General features: G+C 36.3%; 1 protein-coding gene across 1 annotated transcript; it reads right to left on the bottom strand.

Moving 5' to 3' along the window:
* Positions 1-7,639: 7,639 nt before the first annotated feature.
* Positions 7,640-22,813, bottom strand: LOC150087036 (leukocyte elastase inhibitor-like). The gene is made up of 2 exons (XM_090372352.1): positions 21,899-22,813; positions 7,640-7,954 (listed from the first exon to the last, which is right to left on the bottom strand). The coding sequence occupies exons 1-2, from the start codon at positions 22,811-22,813 to the stop codon at positions 7,640-7,642; spliced, it is 1,230 nt and encodes a 409-aa protein (XP_090228478.1).
* Between the last annotated feature and the right edge of the window lie 2,572 nt (positions 22,814-25,385).

Below are 25,385 nucleotides of genomic sequence, written 5' to 3'. Positions count from 1 at the left end.
CCCTGCTTACATTGGTTCACACCTGGGTGGTCACCCACCATGTACTTGTGCATGGAGGTTATACCCAGGATTACTAACAGTCCCACCATCGTGAAGATGCAAGCAGAGGATTTGGCTGTCACGGACCATCCGGACTTCGCCAAAATGGGGTTCACTTGACTTGAGTGTCACCCGAATATCAGTTCCAACAGCATTTTAAACTCCCAGGTAGCAAGTACAGCTTGTCTGCAGATCTGAGAGAATGTCTGGGACAACCTCAAGGACCAATCATTTGCTTTCTCCATTAGCTCTGATATTACGTGAAGGTGATCCATAGTTGAGAATCCTGTCCTAGAGCCAGCTTGCTCTTTCAGTTGATTCTCATCAAGTATTCTTTCTAATCTGTTAGTAATGACCCTTGTGAACAACTTGTAGATGTGGGATAACAAGCTAATTGGTCTATAATTTCTAATTTCTGATTTATCTCCTTTCTTATACAGCAAAACTATGATTGCATTATTCCACTGCTTAGGCATCACACTTTTTCTAATGCACTTTGTGAAGAGCCTTGCCAGTTTTTGTGTTATGTCTCTTCCTCCCAATTTTAACAACTCTACAGTAACTTCATCTTTCCCCGGCGCTTTCTGATTCTTCATTTTCTTCAATGCATGTTCTACCTCATCAGGAAGAATATCGGGTATGTCGTATGTGTTACTTATTTGCGATCCATCTTCCCCACTGCTGGCATCGTTCCCTCACTCCTTGTATAATTCTCTGTAGTAGTCTTCTGCTATTTGAATTATGCCTTCTCTGCTATTTATAAATACACCATCACTATTCTTCAGTTTCAGTATCATTTGTCTTTCTGTATTACTGCTCATGGCTGGTGATTTAAGTCCTTTGTTTTCCCTTAATGCTTGTTCTACTTTTCTTGTGTTAAATCTTCTTATGTCCTCTCCGAGTCTCTTTCTAATGGCTTTGCATAACTCAGTATACTCAATTTTCTCTTTGTCAGTGTTTATCTTGCTCTTCATTTGTCGCCTTTGGTTCATCATAAGTGTTTCTTGACTAATTTTTTCTTCTTTGGATTTCTTTTTCCCTATAGGTTTCTTGGGCTTTATCCCTTTCAGAAAGTTGTAATATTCCTCGTCGATATCTTGGTCCTGAACAGTCTGCAGAAGCTAAAACTTGTTCTTAAGTTCCAGTAAATACTGCTTTTTCTCCTCTTCTGTTATCTCAAAGATCTTTGTATTATTTACTCGAGTCAGTTTTTTCCTTTCCTACATCTATATCAAGTGAAAGTGTACATCTTACCATTTTGTGATCACTTCCAACATTTACCTTATTCAGGATGGTAACATCATTCACGATGTATCTTCTGTTAGTGAGGATGAAGCCGATTTCATTAGATGTTAATCCATTTGGACTCTTCCATGTCCACTTTCTGTTCACCCTTTTCTTTAAAAAAGTATTCATCACTGACAATCCTTGAAATTCTTCAAATTCTACAAGTCTTTCACCTCTTTCATTTCTTTCACCAATTCCAAAATTTCCTATAGTTCCCATTTCTGCACTGTTTTTTTCTTTTTCCAACCTTAGTATTGAAGTCCCCCATAATAATAGTGTAGTGGGTTTTCTGTTCATCTAGAAGACTCTCAATTTCGGTGTACATTTCTTCAACCTCTTCATCATCATGGCTCGATGTTGGTGCATAAATCATTATAACCTTTAGCTTGTACCTCTTAGAAATCTTGAGTATTAGTCTTGACACCCTTGGTGATGTACTTTTGAATTCCAAAATGTTGTTTTTTAAATCTTTATGGACCAGAAACCCAACTCCACCTTCACTCCTTTTACTGTTTCCATTGGTGTACAGCAGATTTCCACTTGATAAACTTATAAGTGAGTCATTTCTTCTTCTTGTTTCAGCCAAACCAATGATATTCCAATTCACATTTTCTAGTTCCTTTTCCAGCTCTAATATCCTGTCTTCAACGATGAGCATTCTTACGTTGTAACAGGCCAAGTTCAGTTTCCTTGCATGTCAGCCTGGTCATACCCAGAGATTCTTAGCACCCTCTGCTTCCACTCTGATCCTCTCGCTGCCGTAAGAGGGGGAGTGAAAGCTGCTGGGGACTGAGGGCCATTTGTTTCGTCATGCCGTCATATTCTGGAGGGTTTGGTCTTTTCCTCTTCACGCTGACCAGGCGTCTTGAAGAGAACCACTCTACACGTTCGTTGCCACCTAAGTGACGTAACAGGGCTTACCATCGAGAAGGTGTGCATGAGTGGATTTTAGGGTGGCAGGCCAACTGGACTTCTCCTAATTCTTCTGTAATAGAAAGATATTGGATCCATCAGTGTTTTAGACTGAGTGTCTGATAACACAGAATACCTGTTCCCCTCTAAGCCCCTTAAGGTATAAAAGATATAGTTATAGGTAATATAATAAATCATAAAAATAAGGTACTTTTTTGTAGAAATATCATTTAGCATCACAAAGGCCTTTTAATAAAATTCTTGACCCAAATTATTAGTGAATATATTGTTTGCTTCCATGGAACGAAGAATTCAGATGCTAGTATACATAAGTGTTATGTGTACAGTTCAAGCTGTTTATAGTGACCTGTGTGACAGGTCCCAGTCAATTTCCCAAAACCTAAGGCTATTTTACATTTGTTGTAATGACCTTGAAAGGTGAACACATTAATATAACAAGAGTAAATTATTAATAACAGCCCCAAAATTTTCGCCACTCTATCTTGTTTTTTCCTTGACTCTTCTTTTCATCGTACAGTATGAATAGACTGCATGTTTATTAATATGGCTCTACAAAGCAGATACCTTTGCCAATCACAGACAAAATTAAGATTTTGCAAGCTGTAAATAGCATGCATTCCAAGACAGATATCACTAAACAGTTCAGAATTCATGAGAGTACACTGTTTGCTATTCTGAAGTATTGAAAACATTAGTATGAAACAGACTTACGATGCTCAAGACATTCTACGTTGTATTTCAATATTTGTAGAAGAATAGCAGAAATTTACCTCAATATGATACTCTCCAGCAATTAAAATGAATATAAAATTAACACAAAATGATTACAGTAATAAAATTAATTAAAAACAATAAAACCAGTTTGACTTAAATTTTGAAAAAAAGACTCCTTCCTGAAGTTGACGGTGCTTTTCGACCATATGTTTTCATCACAGGAATGGAAATTACGGAGTATGTGTGAGCCGGAAAATTAAATAGAGAGATTATTTGTCTTCACGCATGCACATAAAAGACCACGAATTGGAGATTAGATATGGAAAATGAATGTTAATAGAATTCTCATTTAATTTAATTTCGTTGGTTTCTGCAATTAATAGTCTAGTATAATTACATTGGAAACTAAGTGTTTTGGCCTTGTTGAATAAAAATGTATAGTTTTCGTTAATAGTATGAAAGGCCAATTTTCATGCTGCTGAATGGACTGAGGACACGTGCTGCTTTGCTCTCAAATCCAGCTTGCATCGAGTCAAGCCTGGTAAGATGAGTCACAATCACTGCAAGGAATGTTGTATACCAGGTCATTTACTTGTGTAGCAAAAGAGGAAAGGACTGAGCGATTGTTCAGTATAGCATATAATTTCAGTATTGATCTGGCCACAATTTTAATTCAGTATCTTTAAAGAATCTGTTAAACTGTTTAATATGGGACAGAAATAAAGTATTTTTTGATGTTATTATTGTTGGTTGGTTTAGCTTGAACCCTAATTTGGTTTATTGTAGCAAGGGGGTAACCCCCCTGTTTGAGAATCTGCTGGTTAATATCTGTATTTCTGAGTCTAAAGCAGATTTCGTCGTTGAATATTTATAGGCAGTGAGAAATTGATTAAAAATAATAGACCTTTTGTGGGTAAACGGGTGATAGCTATTATAATGCAGCAGCAGCATACCAGTGTTTGATAGTTTATGGTAGATATTAAATTGGACTTTATTCGCATCCCGAGTAAGCGTGAAATTTCAAATGTAAAATTGAGTCTACGATGAATATTATTAAACAAATGCAAAATGTCTTGAATAGTGCAGCTATCAGTAATAACAAGAATATTGTCTAAATACCTCCAGTAATATATAATACGGGGTTGAAAGGGCACCAAATGTATATGCTCCAATATTAAGCCACTTAGATCCCATTGGCAAACTAAAAATAAAGCCAACTATACCTTGTCTTGAAAGATGATATCGTTGGCTTCAACTAAGACTTTTATCACGAAAAATTTCTTTAATAGGAAGCTTTGTATAATTAATCATATAATATAAGAAATATGGTAAATTTGGGCCGAGTATCTTAGTGTTAATCTGATCTATACCGATTAATTATACGAATTTTGTGCCCACCATAATTATACTAGACTATTAATTGCAGAAACCATCGAAATTAAATTACACAAGAATTCTATTAACGTTTGCCCTCCATATCTAATCTCCAATTCATGGTCTTTTATAAAAGTGCACACATGAAGATAAATATTCTCTCTCTTTAGGCGCCTCCGTAGCCAGGTGGGCAGGAGTGGCAGTGCGCAGCACACGCTTCTTGATTAGACCGGGGTTCGAGCCCATGAACACATATCCCCGGAGCAATATGGCCTTAGTTGCTAATGCTCCTAAAAACCAAATAACAACAACAACAACAACAACTCTCTATTTAAGATTCCGGCTCACACATACTCTGTAATTTCAATTCCTGTGACTAAGACATATGGTTGAAAAGTCCCCGTCAGCTTCAGGAAGGAAAGTCTTTTTTTCAAAATTTACATTAAACTTGTTTTAATTTTTTTAAAATTGATTTTAATTAATTTTATTACTGTAATCGTTTTGAATTAATATTATACTGTTTTAATTGCTGGAGAGTGTCATAAGGAAGTGTTCTACATATCATATTGAGGTAAATTTCTCTTATTCTTCTACAAATGTTAAGAAAAAGATTGAAAGCTTAGGGAAATTCGTAGGATCCATGTAAGATCAAAGCACTAAAGGTAAAGTATCCAGATCTTGAAAAGACATGCTTAAGGCTGAATCATTTGCACATCAGATGAATATTGAAGATTTCAAGTCCTGTGGTTGGTTGCAGAAATTTAAGACTCATCACGTGCTGTCTTTCAAAAATGTGCCCAGAGAAAGTGCAACCATCAACACTGATGTTACGAAGGAATGGAAGGAGAATCATTTAAAAAATGTTTCGTTGTCATATGACCAGAACAACATGTTCAATGTTGATGAAACTGAAATTTTTCATCAAGTTGCTGAAGGATATGATGTTTACAAGTTAGAAAAAATGTAGTGTTGAAAAAAAAAAAAAAAAAAGCAAAACAATGGATTAGCATTCTCCTAAGGACAAACATTTTGGCACAGAGAAGCTTCCTCTCTTAATCATTGAGAAAGCCCAGAAATTCCAATGCTGTAAAGGTTTGAAGACATTGTCAACTGTGTATTGGGCAAACCAAAATGCATGGATATCACCAAAAATCTATGAAGAATGGATCAAAAACAGACTGCAAGATGACTGGGGAGAAGAGAAATATTTTGCTGTTTGTGCACGGTACCCCCTCATTGCCAAGTGAATGACCCACATGCAAACACTGTTGAGCATTGGCCACTGAATGTGATATCAATTTTTCAGCCACCCAATCAAGTTGTAATCCAGTGCTTTAAAAGCTATCAAAGAATACTATTAAACACACTTGTGCTACAAACAATATATTTAGGTGTTTCAGCATGGGATGAGGTTGACAAAAAAGTGATCATCAACTGCTTCAAAATGCTGGATTTTGTAGCCTTGAATGATGCAGCATATGGAGCTTTTATGCATCTTCCTGTATTGCAAAGAACGGTCTGATAATAGTGAAGAAAATTTTGAAGGTGTTGCCTAAACTTAGAGGGGGGAAACATAACTTTGAAGACTATGCCGAAGTGGATACAGACATTGCATGTTTCACAGCAGAAATGAAGAGGAACTCATCTGCAAGTTGCTCTTCATTCGTAGATACTGTATTTTTGTACTTCAGTATGCAGTAATTGCTATACAGTCAGTTCTGCTATAATGCGGTACATATGTTCTTAAAAATCTCCACGTTATTGTATTTCGCACATTAAAAACAACAGGGCTTATGGGAAAAATAGGGATGGGGCAGAGCACTCAAAAAAAATAAATAATAAATAAATTTTCTGTTTATACTCCGGGACGACCACACGGTCAGAGGAGTTCACAAGATAGACAGAATACAAGAAACAGCACCGTATTCAGTAGTCACGGGCTTGAACCCCGGTCACTCAAGGCACGTATACTTATGCACCCACATGCCTGACCACTAGGCTACGACGGCCTTTAATGTTCAGTCTGGCAAGCAAAACACTAAAAATAGTTAGTTAGAAAACCAAGAAGATTGCTAACACAGGTTTAAATATCTTAAATTTCTAATAAATAAATAAATATTACAATAAATATAGCACTTTACTTTCACAAGATATGTTTCGCTTGATTGATATTTCTTCACTGACATTTTCTTTTTTTGAATTGTAAAATTTAAAACAGTAAAACAGTAAAAAATCAATAATAACTAACACGGGACGCACAACTTCACGAAGCTTAAAAAATAGAAACAAAGAGAAAATTCTGAAAATTTCATTTTATTTTTTATATGATTGAAGATTTCATGGAAGGGGAAACACATTTCGTCATAATAACGTAAAAACCCACACAATTACAGCTATCCGTATTGTCACAAATGCAGTAAGATAGTTTACTACCCATTTATAATTAGATTGCACTAACAGAAGAGCCCAATAAACCAGGAACTGCAAATTGTTTTTATTGTTTCATGGTGTTGACCTCCAGAAATGTGCTCCTGCTCAGGCTATCCTGCTTCACAAAATTTCTGTTCAAACAGAAAAATGTGAACTCCTGAAAACGTGATCAGCCTACAATACCACGTGTTATCTTGTGAATACAGTGAATGACAAGTGTGTCTCCGACCAATACAACTGCAGTAAATGGAAATATAGCTCTCACACATTTGACATTTTTTAAGCTTCGTAAACTTTTATGTATTGCTGCACAGGTCGCTATTCAGTTCAGTGCTGAGTTTTTGTTCACCTGGTGTTACTCGCTTCAAAATCGCGTTATACTGCATTGTTCCCTAATATATCAGTCACGTTGGAGCAAATTCGTGTTGCGAAAATGCGCGTTATAGCAGAACGACTGTACGTGCATAATTAAAAAATTAATCTAATTACCCCATAGAATCAATCCAAAATATTATCTTCTATTGCAGAACAACAAGGAACTTTTCTTTGTTCTTTTGCTGATTTTATGAACTGTTGATATAATGACAGTTTTTGCCATTCCCCTTTGGGGAGGTCACTGCGAAGAGAGCTTCATCTCTATTTTATAATTTTCTGATTTTATCTTTAATTTGTATCAATTATAATAATTTCTCATTTATATTTCTTTTTTGTCAAATAAACAGTCATTCAGAAATATTTATTACTGAGTTTATTTTTTTAATCCGTTTCCAACAGAAATTTACATAGTTATGCATATTCAGTTTAATTACAGCAGTGTAATTTTGACAATTGTATACACAAAAATAAGCAGACATTCTGAGCATTATATTATGTGTCGAGGTACTATTTTTCCCATAGCAATTGTAAGTCCAGTGGGATTGTCAATAACAAAAAACAAACTAGGTTTATCTACTGTGAAGTGAATTGTTTCACCTCCACTTGGTGGAGAGAGGTTGCTGTTAATAGCTGCTTGGATATTGATACTCACTTTATGAATGATGTCTGTAACATGAAGCCAACGGTAATCACTAATTCCATAAAGTTCAGCTGTCCCTGGTGTAAAAAGATTGGCTAATCCCCCTCGAATTAGTGCATGAGTCAGATTTTTTGGGCTGTCTTCTAATGATATGTTTGGCATCTATGGTTTATGAAATAATCTTAATTAATGAAATGCTTCAAAATAAGAAAACAAACTCAAAATTTTAAGTTGGTTTAGTTATATCAGTTTATTAAAGATTTTAACTGAAAAATCATTCAAATAAAAGTGAAAAGAAAATTTCCATTTTAAAAGATAGCACTATAATAAATTACATAGCGGACTCAAAAACTTTGGGAACTTTCGAAAAAAACTGCCAAAGGGTGTAGTACTTGTGTGCATCTTCATGTCCATGCATTTCATACAGGAAATGTGCAGGTAGGTATTCAGTGATTGGTTTAGTTATGCATATAGTCAGTCAGTTTGTGGAAAAGGAGAATGGTAAATTTGTTTGTGCACTATTTGTCAGATTGAATTATTTTTGATTAAAAAAAAAAGTACTCTTTTTTCCTTTACAACTGCCCTGCTCGCCAAATTTATCCTCAGTTGATAATTCTTCAGGCTAAGGGCTGTAGCTAGGCAAGCCCTGGAAGGAGTTGTGGAATTTCTTCTTTGAATTATCCCTTGTTTTTTGTCTTAACATGCAAATTAGCCTGTGAGCACACTAGTACATACATATTACATGATTAAAAAATTGCATCTAGTATTGTAATAAATGGTATGCCATGACAACAATAGTCACAAAACACCCAACCCCAGAATCAAACAGTTCATAAAGGGTTTTGGGTTGAAGTGTACAGAGGTGGTGGAATATGCTATAATGGTGGCTCTGTGGAACACAGCTGCCATTATAGCATATTCCATGCTAGTTCTAGGGAAAGGACTACACCCAATAATGGCATGTCTTCGTCACAACAGTGAACTCACCGATCAGCACAGGTTTCGGAATTGACTATAGTGCATATACTCTATTAAATAGAATTTCCTCTAATGGATGTATCATTTTTATATGATGCAAATATTAGCTTACAAGATATTTTGCTGTGAGCTGCTCAGTTTGCTATTAATTTTTCTATTTATCTTAAAGTCTTTATAATCCCAAGTTCCAAAGTCTGGGACTGTTCCTAGCAAAAACAAATCTATGGATTTTTATAAATAAATTAAATTTTTCCCATTATTTAAAAATAAATTGAAACATTTTTTTAAAATTGCATAACTTGATGAGATAAAGTACAAGAACCTAAAAAAGAATTTGGGAGGGTCCAAAGACAATGCATGCATTTCACATATGAGTGCCTACAAAAGGGCACATGCCGACCAGGCTAGCCGGGTGGGTAAAGTGCCTGCCTGGCAACCCAAAGGTCGCGGGTTCGAATCCGGCTTCGGGCTTGGATTAAAGTACTGCAAAAACCTTGGGAGGTGCATTATGGCCACAGAAGCCGATGCGCAACAACTACCAAAAAAAAAAAAAAAAAGCACACATGTGAAAAGACTTGGAATATGTAGGCAACAGAGTTTGGAGGAGATCTAATTGAGGTGTGACAACCTAGACAAGCCTTTCTGGTAGCAAAGTAGTCAGAAACAACTAAACAACACAACATACACACAGCACAAATATAACATTACATACAATTTTGGCTGTTTTGCAGAGCTCTTTATCATCACAATTTACATGAGAGTTGGTTGATATTATCACATGACAGAGTTGGTAAAACATTCAGGAGCCACCCTATGTAAGATGCTATATAGTATTAGCCATAGAATACAAGGAAGCCACATGCTTTTGCTGCACATTCTGTGGCCAGGAAAAGGAAAAGTAGATAAGAAAATACACAACAAATTATGTGCTTCCCTCCACACATAGGTAACTATCCAGTTAACCTTGGAAATTTTTCCAACTGTCGCCCTCAACTACCTGCGAGGCAACTTGTTCCAGTAATCAATGATTTGGTGGCTAAAAGAAAACTCCCTACAATCTAATCTAAGCCTCTATCCCTATAATTTAAATTTATGGCCTAGTTCTGTAATTCTTTATAGCAGTGAACATATCACCCTCATTCATTTTACTAACTCCACACAGAGTCTTATAAACCTCAATCAGGTCCCCTCTAAGATACCTGTTTGCCAGGCTCTGTAGTCCACTTAATCAAAGTCTTTCCTTGTACAGTTGCCCTTTTGCTGATCCCACCATGCCAGTTTTTGAACCCATTCAAGAAGCTTAATGTCTTTTTTCAGATGGGGTCTACATACTTGAACATTCCAAATGAAGTCCTACAATTGCCTTATATAGTGAGATGACCTCTCTATCTCTATGGGATATTTTTTGATAAATCATTGGCAGGACACCATGGACTTTACTGGCCACCTGTTTACGCTGCTCAGAGAACTTCATATCTGCTTGTATCATTATTCCCAGTTCCCTTTCTTCTATTTTTATTTTTATTTAATCCCACCAAGTGTATATGTAATTTTGGGGTTGCTATTTTTCAAGTGTAAGGCCTTGCATTTTTGCTGCATTAAAACATGGCTGCCAATTTTCTAACCATTCTTGAATCCTGTTCAAGTCATCCTGAAGGACTGCTTGGTACTGGTCATTAATGACTCTCCCAATCTTTACGTAGTGTGTAAATTTTGACTTCACACCCTTTATCCCTTCATTGATATCATTATTGAAAATCAGAAACAGTGGTCCAAGAACTGATCCTTGGGGGGGCCTACTTCTGCCATTACACCAATCTGAAGAATATCCATTAATCACAACCCTTTGCCTTCTGCCCTGCAACTAATCTTAGTCTTTCCAGTAATCCCAACTTGTTCTAGCTTGTACAGTAACTTTTTAAGTTCTTAAGCTGATGAGTCACCTGTCCATTAATTTGTTTCAGATACAGACAAAACACAGTAAATTTTGTTGGTTGTTTTGTTTTGTTTTTTCTCCCCTTCTACATAAGTGGGAGAAAAAAACAAACGTTTCTTCTCTCCCTTATGTTGAAGAAGAAATTAGAAATTATGTAGAGATTAGAAGTTCTTCAATATACAATAGTTAGGCCTTTTTCTTCATTCAGTTTTACTTTATGTTGTTATTAATTTTAATTGTTTAATTATGGGTATTGTTATAATTTATTTAAATTTGTTCTTTTTAGTATGATAAGTTTATTGCATTACACACACACCATATTGCCAAAATTAACTGGACACCTGCATGTTTCAAAGAAACTTTTATTGGCATGTTAATTAATATGTTAAATCTTCTGTCAGTCCACCTTTGGGCTTAATTATGCTGTATCCTTGTCTGTTGACTCCAAATCTATTTCTGATAACAGGAAACAAGATCATAGGATTTCATTTCTTGAACACAGTCAGTTCAGCTACTGATTGCATTTGTGTTGACCTCACCTGAAGCCAACATTCTAGTTCATCCAGAAAGAAAGTTTATTGAGGTTACAGTCACAATTCCAGGCAGGCCATTGAAGCTCTTTGCATGCCAATGGCTTCAGTTCATTACAGCTGTGCAGTAGGTTACAGTGAATTATAATTGTGAAACCGAAAATAGCTTTCCCATATATCTGCAGTGTAGAACAGCAGAATTGTCCAGAATATCAATGTATGACATGTCATTCATTATTCCAGGAAAGACAACCAACGCTTCAACCACAAAAAACAGCCCAAGACGATGACAGCACACTCTGGTAATTAACATTCTCTCGTCAACTCAGCCAGATCCAAACGTGACCATAAGATTGGGAAACAGTGTTCCATGATTTATCGCTCTATAACAAAATTGTCAGTTACAATAGGTCATATACCATGAAAGTTGATCCTGTGTGTTTTGTGTGGTATAATGTTTGGCTTGGATGCTGCAGTTCTTTAATAAAATCCAATGCTGTGCAATTCCCTACAACCCCAGGGGCTCACATCTGGTGAGTATGGGCTTGGCACACCCAAGGTCCTGAGCTGAATATCATCATTCTTCTCTTTCTTGCTGATTCTCTTCTACTTCTGACTTGTTTTTTTTTCTCTCCCTCTCAAGGTAATTCAGAAAAATTCTTTGTTTTTGTGCATGCAACTTGTCACAACCTTCCAAAATCCACTGTCATGGATATTCAAGGAATAGCAACCCCTTAAATGAATAAAAAAAAAAAAAAAGTTAGGACTGCATCACAAACCTTCAGGACTTGTTTATTTATTTCTTTTTTATATATATATATATATATTTTTTTTATTTTATTATTTTTTTTTTTGTGCCTAAAATAACACAATTAGATTTCTAAGAGGCCCCAGAAACAACAGATTTTATGTCAATCAACCATAATGCTGAAATCTTTTGATAGTAAGGCAGCTTAGCACGAGCCAAATATCATGGATGCAAGAACAGTGCTGGGTGCTATGGAGCAACAAATTTGGCTCCTTAATGTTTCTTCCTGTTGAATGTGTTCTGTAAAGATTGCCCAGAGAATACTTCCTGTCAGTATGTATACCAACCATGAACTGTGGTAGAGGCTGTCTGTAGCTGGTTCAGACTAAGTCTATTGATAATAACATGTGAAATCATGGAGTCCATGACCCACTTGGATAATTATGCTTTACCTGCACTCTAGTGGTATTACAGAAACAGGCCCTGTCAGGATCAGCATGACAGTGCTTCATGCATAGCAGCTAACTGGATTTATAACAGAATTCATTTTTACTTGAACTGACCTTTTTCCATAGTACTGAATACTCCATGACTGCTGGGCATTTCTCTAATTTTTTGAATGTTTTTCTCCATATTCTGTTTCACATGTTTCTCCATCTTTTTTGTTTCAGAATTTTATTAACAAATTGGCCATCAGGGATGCTGTGGTGGTGTAGGTTGCAAAGCAGAAACACTAGATGATAACATTGTTCTCTTTTGGGTGCAATCATTTCATAGTATTGTGTAGTGCAAAGCTAATTAATAATGTCTTTTCAGTAAGATGGGTCAGATCAAGTACCACATAAGATTTCAACAGACATAGTATATGTGCAATGTAATCAGACATTTGCAAAAAAATAAGCATAATAACTGCATGCAGTGCATAAAAAGAAATGCAATAATCTTCCTCTGAGTTGTGCTGATCGTGACAGTGCATTATGTGTTTCCCAATAGTTAAATAGTAATAAAATAGATGTTGGGGAGAATAAAAATAGGCATTGTTAGTGAAATTGCACAGATAGGAAAAAAATAATGGTGGGTCTGCAGATTGAAATTTTTGTTGCTACAAGCTTATTCAGTAAAAAGAAAAAAAAGAAAGAAAAAAACCTCGTATCACCTATCCAGAATGTTGTTAGACTATAAAAAGTAGGAGCTTGGTAGAACCAAGCTCCCACTTTTTATAGTCTAACAACATTCTAAGATATGTTCCTAAAATATTATGTATTGACACTGATTGTTATTGTTACTAACAATAACAAATAGAATATTAGTGAGAGAGATGCAAATAGCTCCTCTTAATTGACTGATTCTATTGTTCAAGAAGTAACTACAGTACATCGATTTAACTGATCGTGCCATTATACTAATACCTAAAAGGGGCCCACTGAGAATACTAACCCTGGGACTCCAAGAACCTAGATCTGCCCCTGCACACACCTATTCTGTAACAATACTTCCTCAATTTTAATTTATACTCCCTCATTGTGTATAGTCTGAAGAAGAACCCTATCAGCATTGAGTTTGCTCAAGCCATTCAAAGCCTTAAACACCTCAATCAAATCACCTTGCAAGTGCTTAATCTCCAGATACTACAATTTGCAAAACTGAAGCCTTTGTTCTCCTCACCAATCTCATTGTCCTTCTCTGTCATTCTAGCAGCTCTATATAACCTTCCTAAAATGAGACCACAGACTTGTATGCAGTACAGAATATGACCTGACCATTGCCTTATGAAATGGGATAATCACCTCCCTGTCCCACCTAACAAAATTTATGTATATATTCACAAAATCCATGAGCTGCCCTGGCAGCCTGTCTGCTCTGCCCAGAGAACATATCAGTGTGCTGAATTACTCCAGATCCTTTTCATTTTCTACTACCCTGAGTGTAGTACCGCACAGTTCATACATTACTCTTAAGATTACTACTACCCATATGCAGTGCATTACATTTGTCAATGTTAAGCTTCAATTGCCATTTCTCAGCCATCTACCAAATTTTGCTAGATCTTGTTGCAGCAGCATACCTTCATTACTGTCATTAACCACCTTGCCAACCTTTGTATCAACTGAACTTATGCCTGATATATATCGATATCATTAATAAATACAGAAATCATGGACTCAGCACCTAACTCTGTGCGACTCCACGAATAACATTAGTCCACAAAGAGCAGTGTTCTGTTGATAACTATGCTCTGTCTTCTCCCACTCAACTCTCCCTTTATACATTACTATCCTTTAATGCCACACTGTTTTAGTTTGAATAGCAGGCTTTTATGTGGAACAGTATCAAAAACTTTCCTGAAAACCATGTGATATCAAAATTATTTTTTGCATCCAGTTCCTTTGTGGCCATATTGAAGTTGGTCAAACAAGATTTTCCCTTACAAACCCATGTTATGTCTGAAGTATAATTGCAACCTTGTCTAGATGATCCTGCATTACTTTTTTTTGCCAGTGACTCCATCAGTTTCCTTGGAACAGAAGTTAAATTAACAGGTCTGTAATTATTCATGTCACCCTTTGATCTCCCTTTGTGAATTGGGGATACATTTGCACATTCCAGTCCTCACTGACCTCCCCTGGAACCAAGGATGCTCTCATAATTATGGCTGAGGGTTCACTTACTTCACTGCTGCTCTTAATACAGTTGGATAAATCCCATCCATCCTTGATGATTTTCTTATATTTAACTTCAACAATTTCTCTTCCACTTCCCTTTCAATTATTACAAAATCATTTAGCTATCTGTTAGAATTTGATAAACTTCCAGCATCCTATTCCCTAAAGAATGCCTCATACATGAATGTTTCAGTTTGTCAGCAACTGAACAGGATCATCAACAGTTGAATCATTGATATCGAGTGGATGGACCAATTTTATTTATCCCTTCCTTCTAGTGTTTACATGAGTAAAGAAGTCTGTTGTTTTTCCTTGCATCCTTTGCCAAAGATTTCTCGTAATCTACCTTATCTTGCCTAACCTTCCCTGTGACTTGATTACAGACTAATTTATATCTACCTTAGGGTACGATAATTTATATACATCCCATGCATTTTTCTTCTCAGCCACACATTTCATCAGTTCATGTGACATCTATTTAGGCCAATAACTTGACGAGTATTTCTTAGTTTATATGAAAAACCTAGTAGCTTCTCTGATTAATTCCTTAAACGCTTCCCATTTAGAATTTGCTGATGAACGTGGAGATGGGAGAAACTCCTGGTGCCATCAGACGATTAACACTTGTACAAAATTTAATAACCTTTGATGGCTGTTACATCTTTAACTAAATTCCAAATCAATACAAAATCAATACATTGTGATCACTGCTAATAATCTCATCAAGAGTATTACTCCCTCCTGCTGCCTCTCTAACATGTATAAAACAGTCATCCAATAGCTCCATAAAAGTCTTGCTAGTGTGAGTGACTAACCCACTAGTTCCAGTCAATATCTGGTAAATTAAAATCCCTCATAACGCATTCTGATTTAGAGGCTCACTCTATTTCTCTGCAAAGCTGTTCATTGTACTCATTAGCGTCAGTAGGCCTATAACATGTTCCTACTCTCAATTTTGTTTTCCCAGTTCTTATGTTACACCAAACTGACAACATTGCACTGTCCACCCATATCAATTGGATGCACTTCCTTAGATTTTGTTTCTTAACTAACAGCATAATCCCTCTCTCTTTCTGTACACCTTGTACTTTTGATGTCTTGACCAGCACTTCAAATTGGTGAGTATAAGTGCTAAAGCAACTGAGGCTGTAAGGTGTCTGTGTTTTCCGTATTTGTGTTTATTCTTTAATCGATTTTGTCTATTGTCTGGAGAAGATAGCCGAGTTTCTATGAGATGAAATCATGCAACCTCACCAACTACCGACTTCTTGGCCACACTGTGAAAAAATGCTTCCAGATGAGAAATGATTCAAACCCAAGTCTTTTCCATTTAATATAGAAGTCTAGTGATAGTTGTCAATGCTCTAACCAATAGGGGCTGATTAAAAGAGATTAAAAATGCATTATGTTTCTAACATATACTGCCACCAATTAGAGTTGAGCAAAGTGAACCATATCTACCATGAACATGTAAGGGCTAATTCCCAAAACAAATGCATTCATACTAGAAATAAGCAGGTGGGTCAAGGTGTTGCACTTAGTGACTTTCAGCCTTGAGTCATCATAGGATGCCATATTAGCAAGTAATTTGTTCATGCCATCGCAGCAAAGTTGCTACACCCTAGGTCTAGGCAACAACCAGCAGTACATGTAGTTTGCAGTTCTTTTTAATGGCACTTTTCAATAATGTAAATAATTATATATTTTAATATATTTCTTGACTAAATGTCAAAGAGTATGAAAAGGCTGTTTAAGCATGGGTAATGCATCTCCATCGTTTCTACTACCTAGGTAGTATGCATGCATCATTTTATTATATCTCATATTGTGAATACCTTCACAACGAGTTGCCTACGTATTGCACTACTTCGAAATAGTAACTCTTCTCTGGTAGAGAAGACTACTGTTACTTATTCTCAGATGGGCACCACCATCTAGATGGCACTGTTTCGAAGCAGGTTGACTTTCAAGATTCCTGTGTCATCAGAATGTTGCTCGAGTAGTATCAAGGGAAAGTGTGCACCATGAAAGCTGTCCGCACACTGGCACCTCAACTTGCATTCTACAATATTTAGAACCTATCTATTACTAATAGTGTAAAAATCATATATTTGCAGATATTTTCACCTCACTTCTTCAGGGACTGCAAAAATTAATAAATACATAATTTAATTTAATTTATTTATTATTTTGTATTTTAACATAATTTATTATTTTAATCTTTAATTTAACCATTAAATCCTTAATTTAATCTAAGCCAAAGTTGTCAAAATAATTTATTGTTAACAGAGACCACTTGTAATCTTACAAAACTACACCAAAATACCACATTTCTCATGTATGATTACAGCGGTATATACCCTACTAGATACTCTAGACCCACATGTCACTGTTATTTTAATTCAGTAGGATTAACTGTTAAGTTACCTGATTGGTTGAGATTACATGGGACTAGGTACAGAAAGCCAGGTTCCAAGATAAAGCTCTAAATTGCCTAGCTATTCTTTGAGATCCTTTTTTGCTCTTCTTGATTGGTAATTTATTGCTGAAATATTGATTAATCCTTTTTAATTCCAGCGATCGGTACTTAATGGGTGATCATACTTAAATTCAAATATATCATCATCATCATCAGCCATTTTCAATCCACTGCAGGATGAAGGCCTCTCCAGCAACTTTCCAGTTCCTTCTGTTTTGAGCACTGGCCATCCATTTACTACCCAAAAACTCATGAATTTTATCTATCCATCTCCGCCTTTGTCTTCCAGGTTTTCTTCTAGCTCCTCTTGGGTACCATTCTGTTATTTTCTTAGTCCATCTGTCATCATGTCTTCAAGCTATGTGCCCTGCCCAAGACCATTTTAGTTCTTTAGTTTTGATAAGAATGTCCTTTACTTGAGTTTGCTGCCTAATCCATGTGTTTCTCTTCTTATCTAACAGTCTGATTCCCAATATAATTCGTTCCATTCTTCGCTGTGTAGTTCTCAGCTCCTCTTCCATTCTTTTGGTGAGTGCCCAAGTTTCACTTCCATGTCATGGTAGGGAGTATACATTGGTTCATTATTTTACGTTTCAGACAAACTGGGATATTGCTCTTCAGTATGTGACTATATTTCTTGAATGCTCTCCATCCAAAATTTATTCTTCTCTTGACTTCCAGCCATTTATCATTATTACAGCTAATAACTTGTCCCAGATAAGTATATGACTCCACCTTTTCAATTACTGCTCCTTCAATCATTATTTCCCTTTCTGTGGCATACTTGTTCATCATTACTTTTGTTTTAGCCATATTCATCTTTAGTCCAAAATCCTTACTAACTGTGCATAAGTGATTAAGATTTTCTTCTAATTCTTTGGGATCGTGGCTTATGACCACAATGTCATCTGCAAATCGTAAATGGTTTAGGTACTCTCCGTTCACATTGACTCCTTTCTGCGACCAGTCTAATCTTCTGAAAGCTTCCTCAAGGGCAGCAGTAAACAGCTTCGGAGATATTGTATCTCCTTGTCGAACTCCTTTCTGGATTTTAAATTTTCTACTGTCTTTGTCTAGTCTAATAAAGGAGGTAGCACTCTCATATATTTTCTTCAAAATCATAATATGTGGGGTATCTATGCCTTGTCTTTCCAGTGCCCGAAACATTGCCTTATGCTGTATGGAGTTAAATGCCTTTTCATAATCCACAAATGCCAGGCATAATGGTGTTTTATATTCATTTGCTTTCTCCATTAGCTGTGATATTACGTGAAGGTGATCCATAGTTGAGAATCCTGTCCTAAAGCCAGCTTGCTCTTTCGGTTGATTCTCATCAAGTATTCTTTCTAATCTTTTAGTAATGACCCTTGTGAATAACTTGTAGATGTGGGATAACAAGCTAATTGGTCTATAATTTCCAATTTCTGATTTATCTCCTTTCTTATGCAGCAAAACTATGATTGCATTATTCCACTGCTCAGGTGTCACATCTTTTCTAATGCACTTTGTGAAGAGCCTTGCCAGTTTTTGTGTTATATCTCTTTCTCCCAATTTTAACAACTCTACAGTAACTTCATCTTCCCCCGGGGCTTTCTGATTCTTCATTTTCTTCAATGCATGTTCTACCTCATCATGAAGAATATCGGGTATGTCGTATGTGTTGCTACTTTGCAATCCATCTTCCCCACTGCTGGCATCATTTTCTTGCTCCTTGTATAATTCTCTATAGTAGTCTTCTGCTATTTGCATTATGCCTTCTCTGCTGTTTATAAGTACACCATCGCTATTCTTCAGTTTCAGTATCATTTGTCTTTCTGTATTACTGCTCATGGCTGCTGATTTAAATCTTTTGTTTTCCCTTAATGCTTGTTCGACTTTTCTTGTGTTAAATCTTCTTATGTCCTCTCTGAGTCTCTTTCTAATGGCTTTACATAACTCAGTATACTCAATTTTCTCCCTATCAGTGTTTTTCTTGCTCTTCATTTGTCGTCTTCGGTTCATCATGACAAGTGTTTCTTGACTGATTTTTTCTTCTTTGGATTTCTTTTTCCCTATAGGTTTCTTGGGCTTTATCACTTTCAGAAAGTTGTAATATTCCTCTTCGATATCTTGGTCCTGAGCAGTCTGCAGAAGCTCAAACTTGTTCTTAAGTTCCAGTACATACTGCTTTTTCTCCTCTTCTGTTATCTCAAAGACCTTTGTATTATTTACTCGAATCAGTTTTTTCCTTTCCTTTCCTACATCTATATCAAGTGTACATCTTACCATTCTGTGATCACTTCCAACATTTACGTTATTCAGGACGGTAACATCATTCACAATATATCTTCTGTTAGTGAGGATGAAGTCGATTTCATTAGTTGTTAATCCATTCGGACTCTTCCATGTCTACTTTCTGTTCACCCTTTTCTTGAAAAAAGTGTTCATTACTGACAGTCCTTGAGATTCTGCAAATTCCACAAGTCTTTCACCAATTCCAAAATTTCCTATAGTTCCCATTTCTGCGCTGTTTTTTCTTTTTCCAACCTTACTATTGAAGTCCCCCATAATAATAGTGTAGTGAGTTTTCTGCTCATCTAGAAGACTCAATTTCGATGTACATTTCTTCAACCTCTTCATCATCATGGCTCGATGTTGGTGCATAAATCATTATAACCTTTAGCTTGTACCTCTTAGAAATCTTGAGTATTAGCCTTGACACCCTTGGTGATGTACTTTTGAATTCCAAAATGTTGTTTTTAAAATCTTTATGGACCAGAAACCCAACTCCACCTTCACTCCTTTTACTGTTTCCATTGGTGTACAGCAGATTTCCACTTGATAAACTTATAAGTGATTCATTTCTTCTTGTTGTTTCAGCCAAACCAATGATATTCCAATTCACATTTTCTAGTTCCTTTTCCAGCTCTAATATCCTGTCTTCACCGATGAGTGATCTTACGTTATAACAGGCCAACTTCAGTTTCCGAATTCAAATATAGATGTGCAGAAATTTGCCTTTAGCCAAGGGTAGTTGATTGGTGGAACCAGCTTCTATTTTTTGTTCAGTTTCCGAATTCAAATATAGATGTGCGGAAATTTGCCTTTAGCCAAGGGTAGTTGATTGGTGGAACCGGCTTCCATTTTTTGTTGTGGAAGCTAATAGCCTGAATAAATTTAAGGCTGAGGTGGACAGGTATTTGGAATGAGTGGAGGGGTGAAATGGGACCGTTTTTTTTTTTTTTTTTTGGCTGATGCTGCATAAGTTTGCTTTCTTGCATTGTATGCCTCTACTAATGCTAAAAGTGATAATTGGATCCAGAGTACATATGATAACTGCACATTAAATGGTTGTCAGTTTGGTCTTTGATCTTGTGTGAGAGAGAGAGAGAGAGAGAAACAGCAAGATTACAAGTGGTTTATGTTTGTGTTACTTCTGTGAAATATATTTTACTGCTTTGTTTGGATTAGATTAAAAATTGAAATTAAGGTAAACTGACTATATACTTTATAGCAAGCTTTTATTGCTGTAACCATACATAAATGTCAATTTGGTGTTTTTTGTGATGGTGTAATAGCAAGCTTGCAAATAAGTGGTTTATGTTTGTAGCAACTGTTAAATATTTTTGACAGTTTCACATTAGATTAAAATTAAGGTAATTGACTGCATGGTTTAAATTGTTCAATAAAGCAAAAACTTTAATAAAGATAATTAATAGGTAAACCACTTTATTTTTTATTTTACACTCACTGAAGAAGCAGAGGAGAAAATATCAAAACATATGCAAAAAAGTATGATTGTTAGTTTCTATTAACAATAAATAGATTTCAAAGTTTACACGGGGGAAATGCTTTATTTCAGATATTTGGATCTCTTGTTTATTTTATCATACTATTTATTTATTTTATATTTTTTATCACACTATTTTATTATTATTATTTTTTTCAGTACCCACCAGTCAATATTTCATTATCCAGTGTTGATTGTTCTTGAGAACACATTGCATCTTCTGTTTTGCTGACCACATGGAACCCTGTTTGGTCGTTGGCTGCAATACTCCATCCTTGACAAGTCACATGGAGTTTTACATTTGAAATGCCTCTTTGGTTACTAATGTTATACTAGATTGCTAGATTGTTATTTGACTGACTATAGCCATTCTATTACCCTTCAAAAATCTTGTCAGAATCAACTAGCTGTTTCCAACCATGGAAAGAATATGAATGTACAACAGTTCAAATGGCCAGCAGCCAGCATAGAGATCTGATCTGATCTAAACCCTATAATATACTTATGGGTTGAACTGGAACACTGGAGCCAACTATCATGCCACATAGCACTGAGTAGTTTTCACCAAAGACTACAGTGGATATAGACCACCTGAAAAACAGTCACCGGTTGAACTACCAGTCAGGCCTTCGCTGATGTTCCAGTTCAACCCATAAGTATATTATAGGGTTCAGATCAGAACTCTATGCTGCTGGCCATTTGAACTGCTGTACATTCATATTCTGTACCAAAGACCTGCTGCACATCAATTATGTTTTAACCGTAAAAGCAGATTTCGTTGAGTTATAAACAGTAAAATGCAAAGTCATTACTATTATGATTTTAGACAAATAATCTGTCTGATCTTGTGACAATAACAAGCGATAATTCATCATTATACCGATTATTGATTCACCGGCATTAGTGAATTTGGTATACATGAAGTTAGAAATGGTAATAAACTTTTGGAATTTGAACAACAAAAGACTTAAGAATAAGCAAACCTAAAAAATGAAATGCTTACCTCCAGAATTATTTGTTGAGGGCGCATTGTATTCAAAATGTCATCGAAATGCTGGGCATTGAGCTTGTTTTCAATTAGTGTAAGGTCGTTATTGTCTGTAGGCAGTAGAATTACTAAGGACAATTTGTCACCACGTAGAGGCACCTCAAGTGCTGAGCAACTCAGGTAATCATAACGACCATAGCGAAGATCTGGCTTCCTGCCACGTGCAGGGTCAACACCAGGTCGTTGTTCATATGGATATAGGGGAGGTCGATCATATTCCTGAAAACGATCATGATAGCTTGCAAGTGGACCGGTATAGTCGGTATGCATTCTTGAACGACTTGTTGATAAAGTTGTATCCAATTGGCCATCTAGAGCAAGTGCATTAAGTGGAAGTAGACTGACTGTTCTGGAGTGAATCTGTGGAAGAATATTTTTAATCTTTCCTCTAGTATTTCTATCAATAATTGCATTAATGTGTTGTCTGCTCTCCTCTCTATGTAGCCCAAAATCTAGAGCATTAATGCTTGCATTATAGAAGTATTGTATAAAACTTTGATAGGAATACTGTGCACCTACGTCTCTTTGCATATACATGCTATTGCATAGCACAAGTTGATAGTTTGGACTGCTTTCCTGGCGAAAAATTCTGTCATTCATATTATCGGAACAGATGTCCGCTCCCAAATTAGTTCTGAGGTGTAATAAGAGATTCCGAAAAGCAAGATGAACGTCATTTGGTTGCAGTCCCCAAAGATAGAGGGCCTGGTGAAGATTGTGAGCTGTTCTTCCATTTGCTCCTCCCAATAACATAGCTAGAGAGGTAGCTATGCTGACAGGGCTGAAGGCTACACCATCTGTTTCTGGCACTCTTAATGAACGATAGAGGTGAATACCGAAGTGGTTAATTGCATATGATAACTTCTTCATTAGGAAAGGGACAGGAATCTGCCCAGTTGACTGATGTAGTGCAATAAAAATAATGATGGCCGACGTCAAACAGACACCCTGTAGAGAATTCATTGTAGGTCATTCAGTTTGTCTTCTTTCCTTGATCTTTCTGTTGGATAGACAATCACACATTTAGAATTTTATATTCATACTGAAATTGTTATAGTTGAAAAGAAAAAAATTCAGCATTATTCAAACATTTCAGAAAACAGTTGCTTTAAAATTAACTGTTAAAACATTAACATTTTTTAAAATAGTATGAATAGAAATACATAGTGTGAAACAAAATCAGGAAGACAACCAATGTTGGCTATGGGCACATTGCAGTTTCATTAATGATGTCTTTCTTTAAAGAGTGCACGGAAGCCATTAAAACCATTTGGTTTGTATACTTTCACATCATGCGAACTTAAATAAGTTGGCTTTTATAAGTTGTCTTGAATATTATATAAGGATTTTGCTAGCAGGGATAAGGTGATTATCCCCTTGTATAAGGCAATGGTCAGGCCACACCTTGAGCACTGCATACAGGTCTGGAGGTCTCATTTTAGGAAAGGTGTTGAGCTACTAGAGCAAGTACAGAGAAGGGCAACAAGATTAGTGAGTGGAACAAAGCGTTGTGCAAATTTTAGCGTCTGGAGACTAGGCACCTGCAAGGTGATCTGATTGAGATGTATAAGGCCTTGAATGGTTTGAGCAAGCTCAATGCTGATGCGATTCTTCCTCTTGCTCAGATTCTGCACCTGAGGCATAAATTCAAATTGAGAAAAGACAGGCCTGACAGCCAAGTGATCAGGAGCGGGAGTGCAGTAGCACACTCTTTGAGTAAACCGGATTCAAACCTGTGACTACTAAATACAGTTAATGTTTGTATTGATAATTTATTGTCTAAATTCAGCCATGCCATAAAGAATAAAAGGATTTTAATTAAATGCTTGACACCTGACTAAACTTATATTAGGGTCATCGTGTAAGTTATTACATATACCCATACAACAGCAACTATCCACCATTAAAAATTTGCATCTGAATGGTTCGAAAAACATTCCCAAAATACCAACATCTATGCTGGCTGCCTAATTCTACACATCTGATTCAATTAAGAATGGGATATGTTGGAAAGGCAGTTCGAGTTCACAGTTCCCTACCAACCATAGCAGCTAACAAATACCCTGATGGAAGAATGGTCAAATCTGGAGCTAAACCTTTACATGTACACACTGTAATTCTGGAAAAAGTGGCCTTTTTAGATATTGAATAAAGATATTTTCAAAAATTTTGGCAAGATACAATAATCACCTTTACTTTTGTCTTTACTGGCCACGTTCCTATTTATCATTGAAAATACTTCGTGAGCTCTAGTTGTTTAGTTGTTCGGACTTCAACTCCTGGTCAGCCATCATGAGTATCAAACTTAGACCTTTGTTTCACAGTGTGAGAGAGGGAGAAAATGCATCACCCCTATCCACAAGCTACCTACGAGGCCACAATAGAGAATGAAGTTCATTGGGGTTTTTTTAATTTTAGAGATGTAGAAAGCGGTTAGTAAGAATGAATAATTACTATGGTCTAATGCTTATGTGGGTGCTGTTTTGCAGAATAAAGAGGCGCCTCCATAGCCAGGTGGGCAGGAGGGGCAGGCATAGCACACTTCTTGATTAGAGCCCGTGACCACCAAATACGGAGGATGCGGAAAAGTCAAAATGACCACCGCATATCCCCAGAGCAATATGGCCTTAGTTGCTAATGCTCCTAAAAACCAAATAACAACAACAGCAGAATAAAGATGGGACTGTAAAATTTATTTTACTCGTATTTACCACTTATGGTATCAGTATTTCGGCTGTAAAATTCTTGTCTTATAATAAACGTTTGCTAACCTTTTTCTAATTGTTGCAAAACAATGTATTTTAATTTACCAGTGAGAAGTACTAATCAGTGGCATATCCACAAATTTTCATAATACCTGTGTTTTCACTTTTACTTCGTATGAAACAAATGAAATTAAATGTTCAGCAGGAGATACACATGCATAAACAGCAATGCTCATTGCCACACAATATATGTCATCGGAAGATCATGTCTAGTGTGAAACTTGGGTTCGAATCCCATCAAAGGAGGAATTTTTATGGACTTTTTGGGGCTGGTTCAATCAAGTAGCACAGGAGCAATAATGCACGTGCTTGAGTTGAGATTAGTTCAACCCAATATGGGCGCCTCCGTAGCCAGGTGGGAAGGAGCAGCAGTGCGTAGCACATGCTTCTTGATTAGACCGGGGTTCGAGCCCGTCACCACCAAATACGGAGTATGCGGAAAGGTCAAGGAATGACCACCGCATATCCCGGAGCAATATGGCCTTAGTTGCTAATGCTCCTAAAAACCAAATAACAAATAACAAACATCAACCCAATATCACGATCAAATACCATAATGTAATTGTGTTCCATGAACTTGGTCTGTTGTCACATTTGAAGATCGGTGCTGGCACGTAATTACACTGATGAGAAAACATTACCAGCAAGTTGTTTACCAAAACACCAGCAAATCGAAG

This window comes from Mastigoproctus giganteus, chromosome 4 (genome assembly GCF_048544385.1).
Source record: "Mastigoproctus giganteus isolate SK-2022 chromosome 4, ASM4854438v1, whole genome shotgun sequence".
NCBI lineage: Eukaryota > Metazoa > Arthropoda > Arachnida > Uropygi > Thelyphonidae > Mastigoproctus > Mastigoproctus giganteus.
Note: the sequence above shows the minus strand (reverse complement) of the source record. Positions and strands in the feature narration are given on the sequence as shown.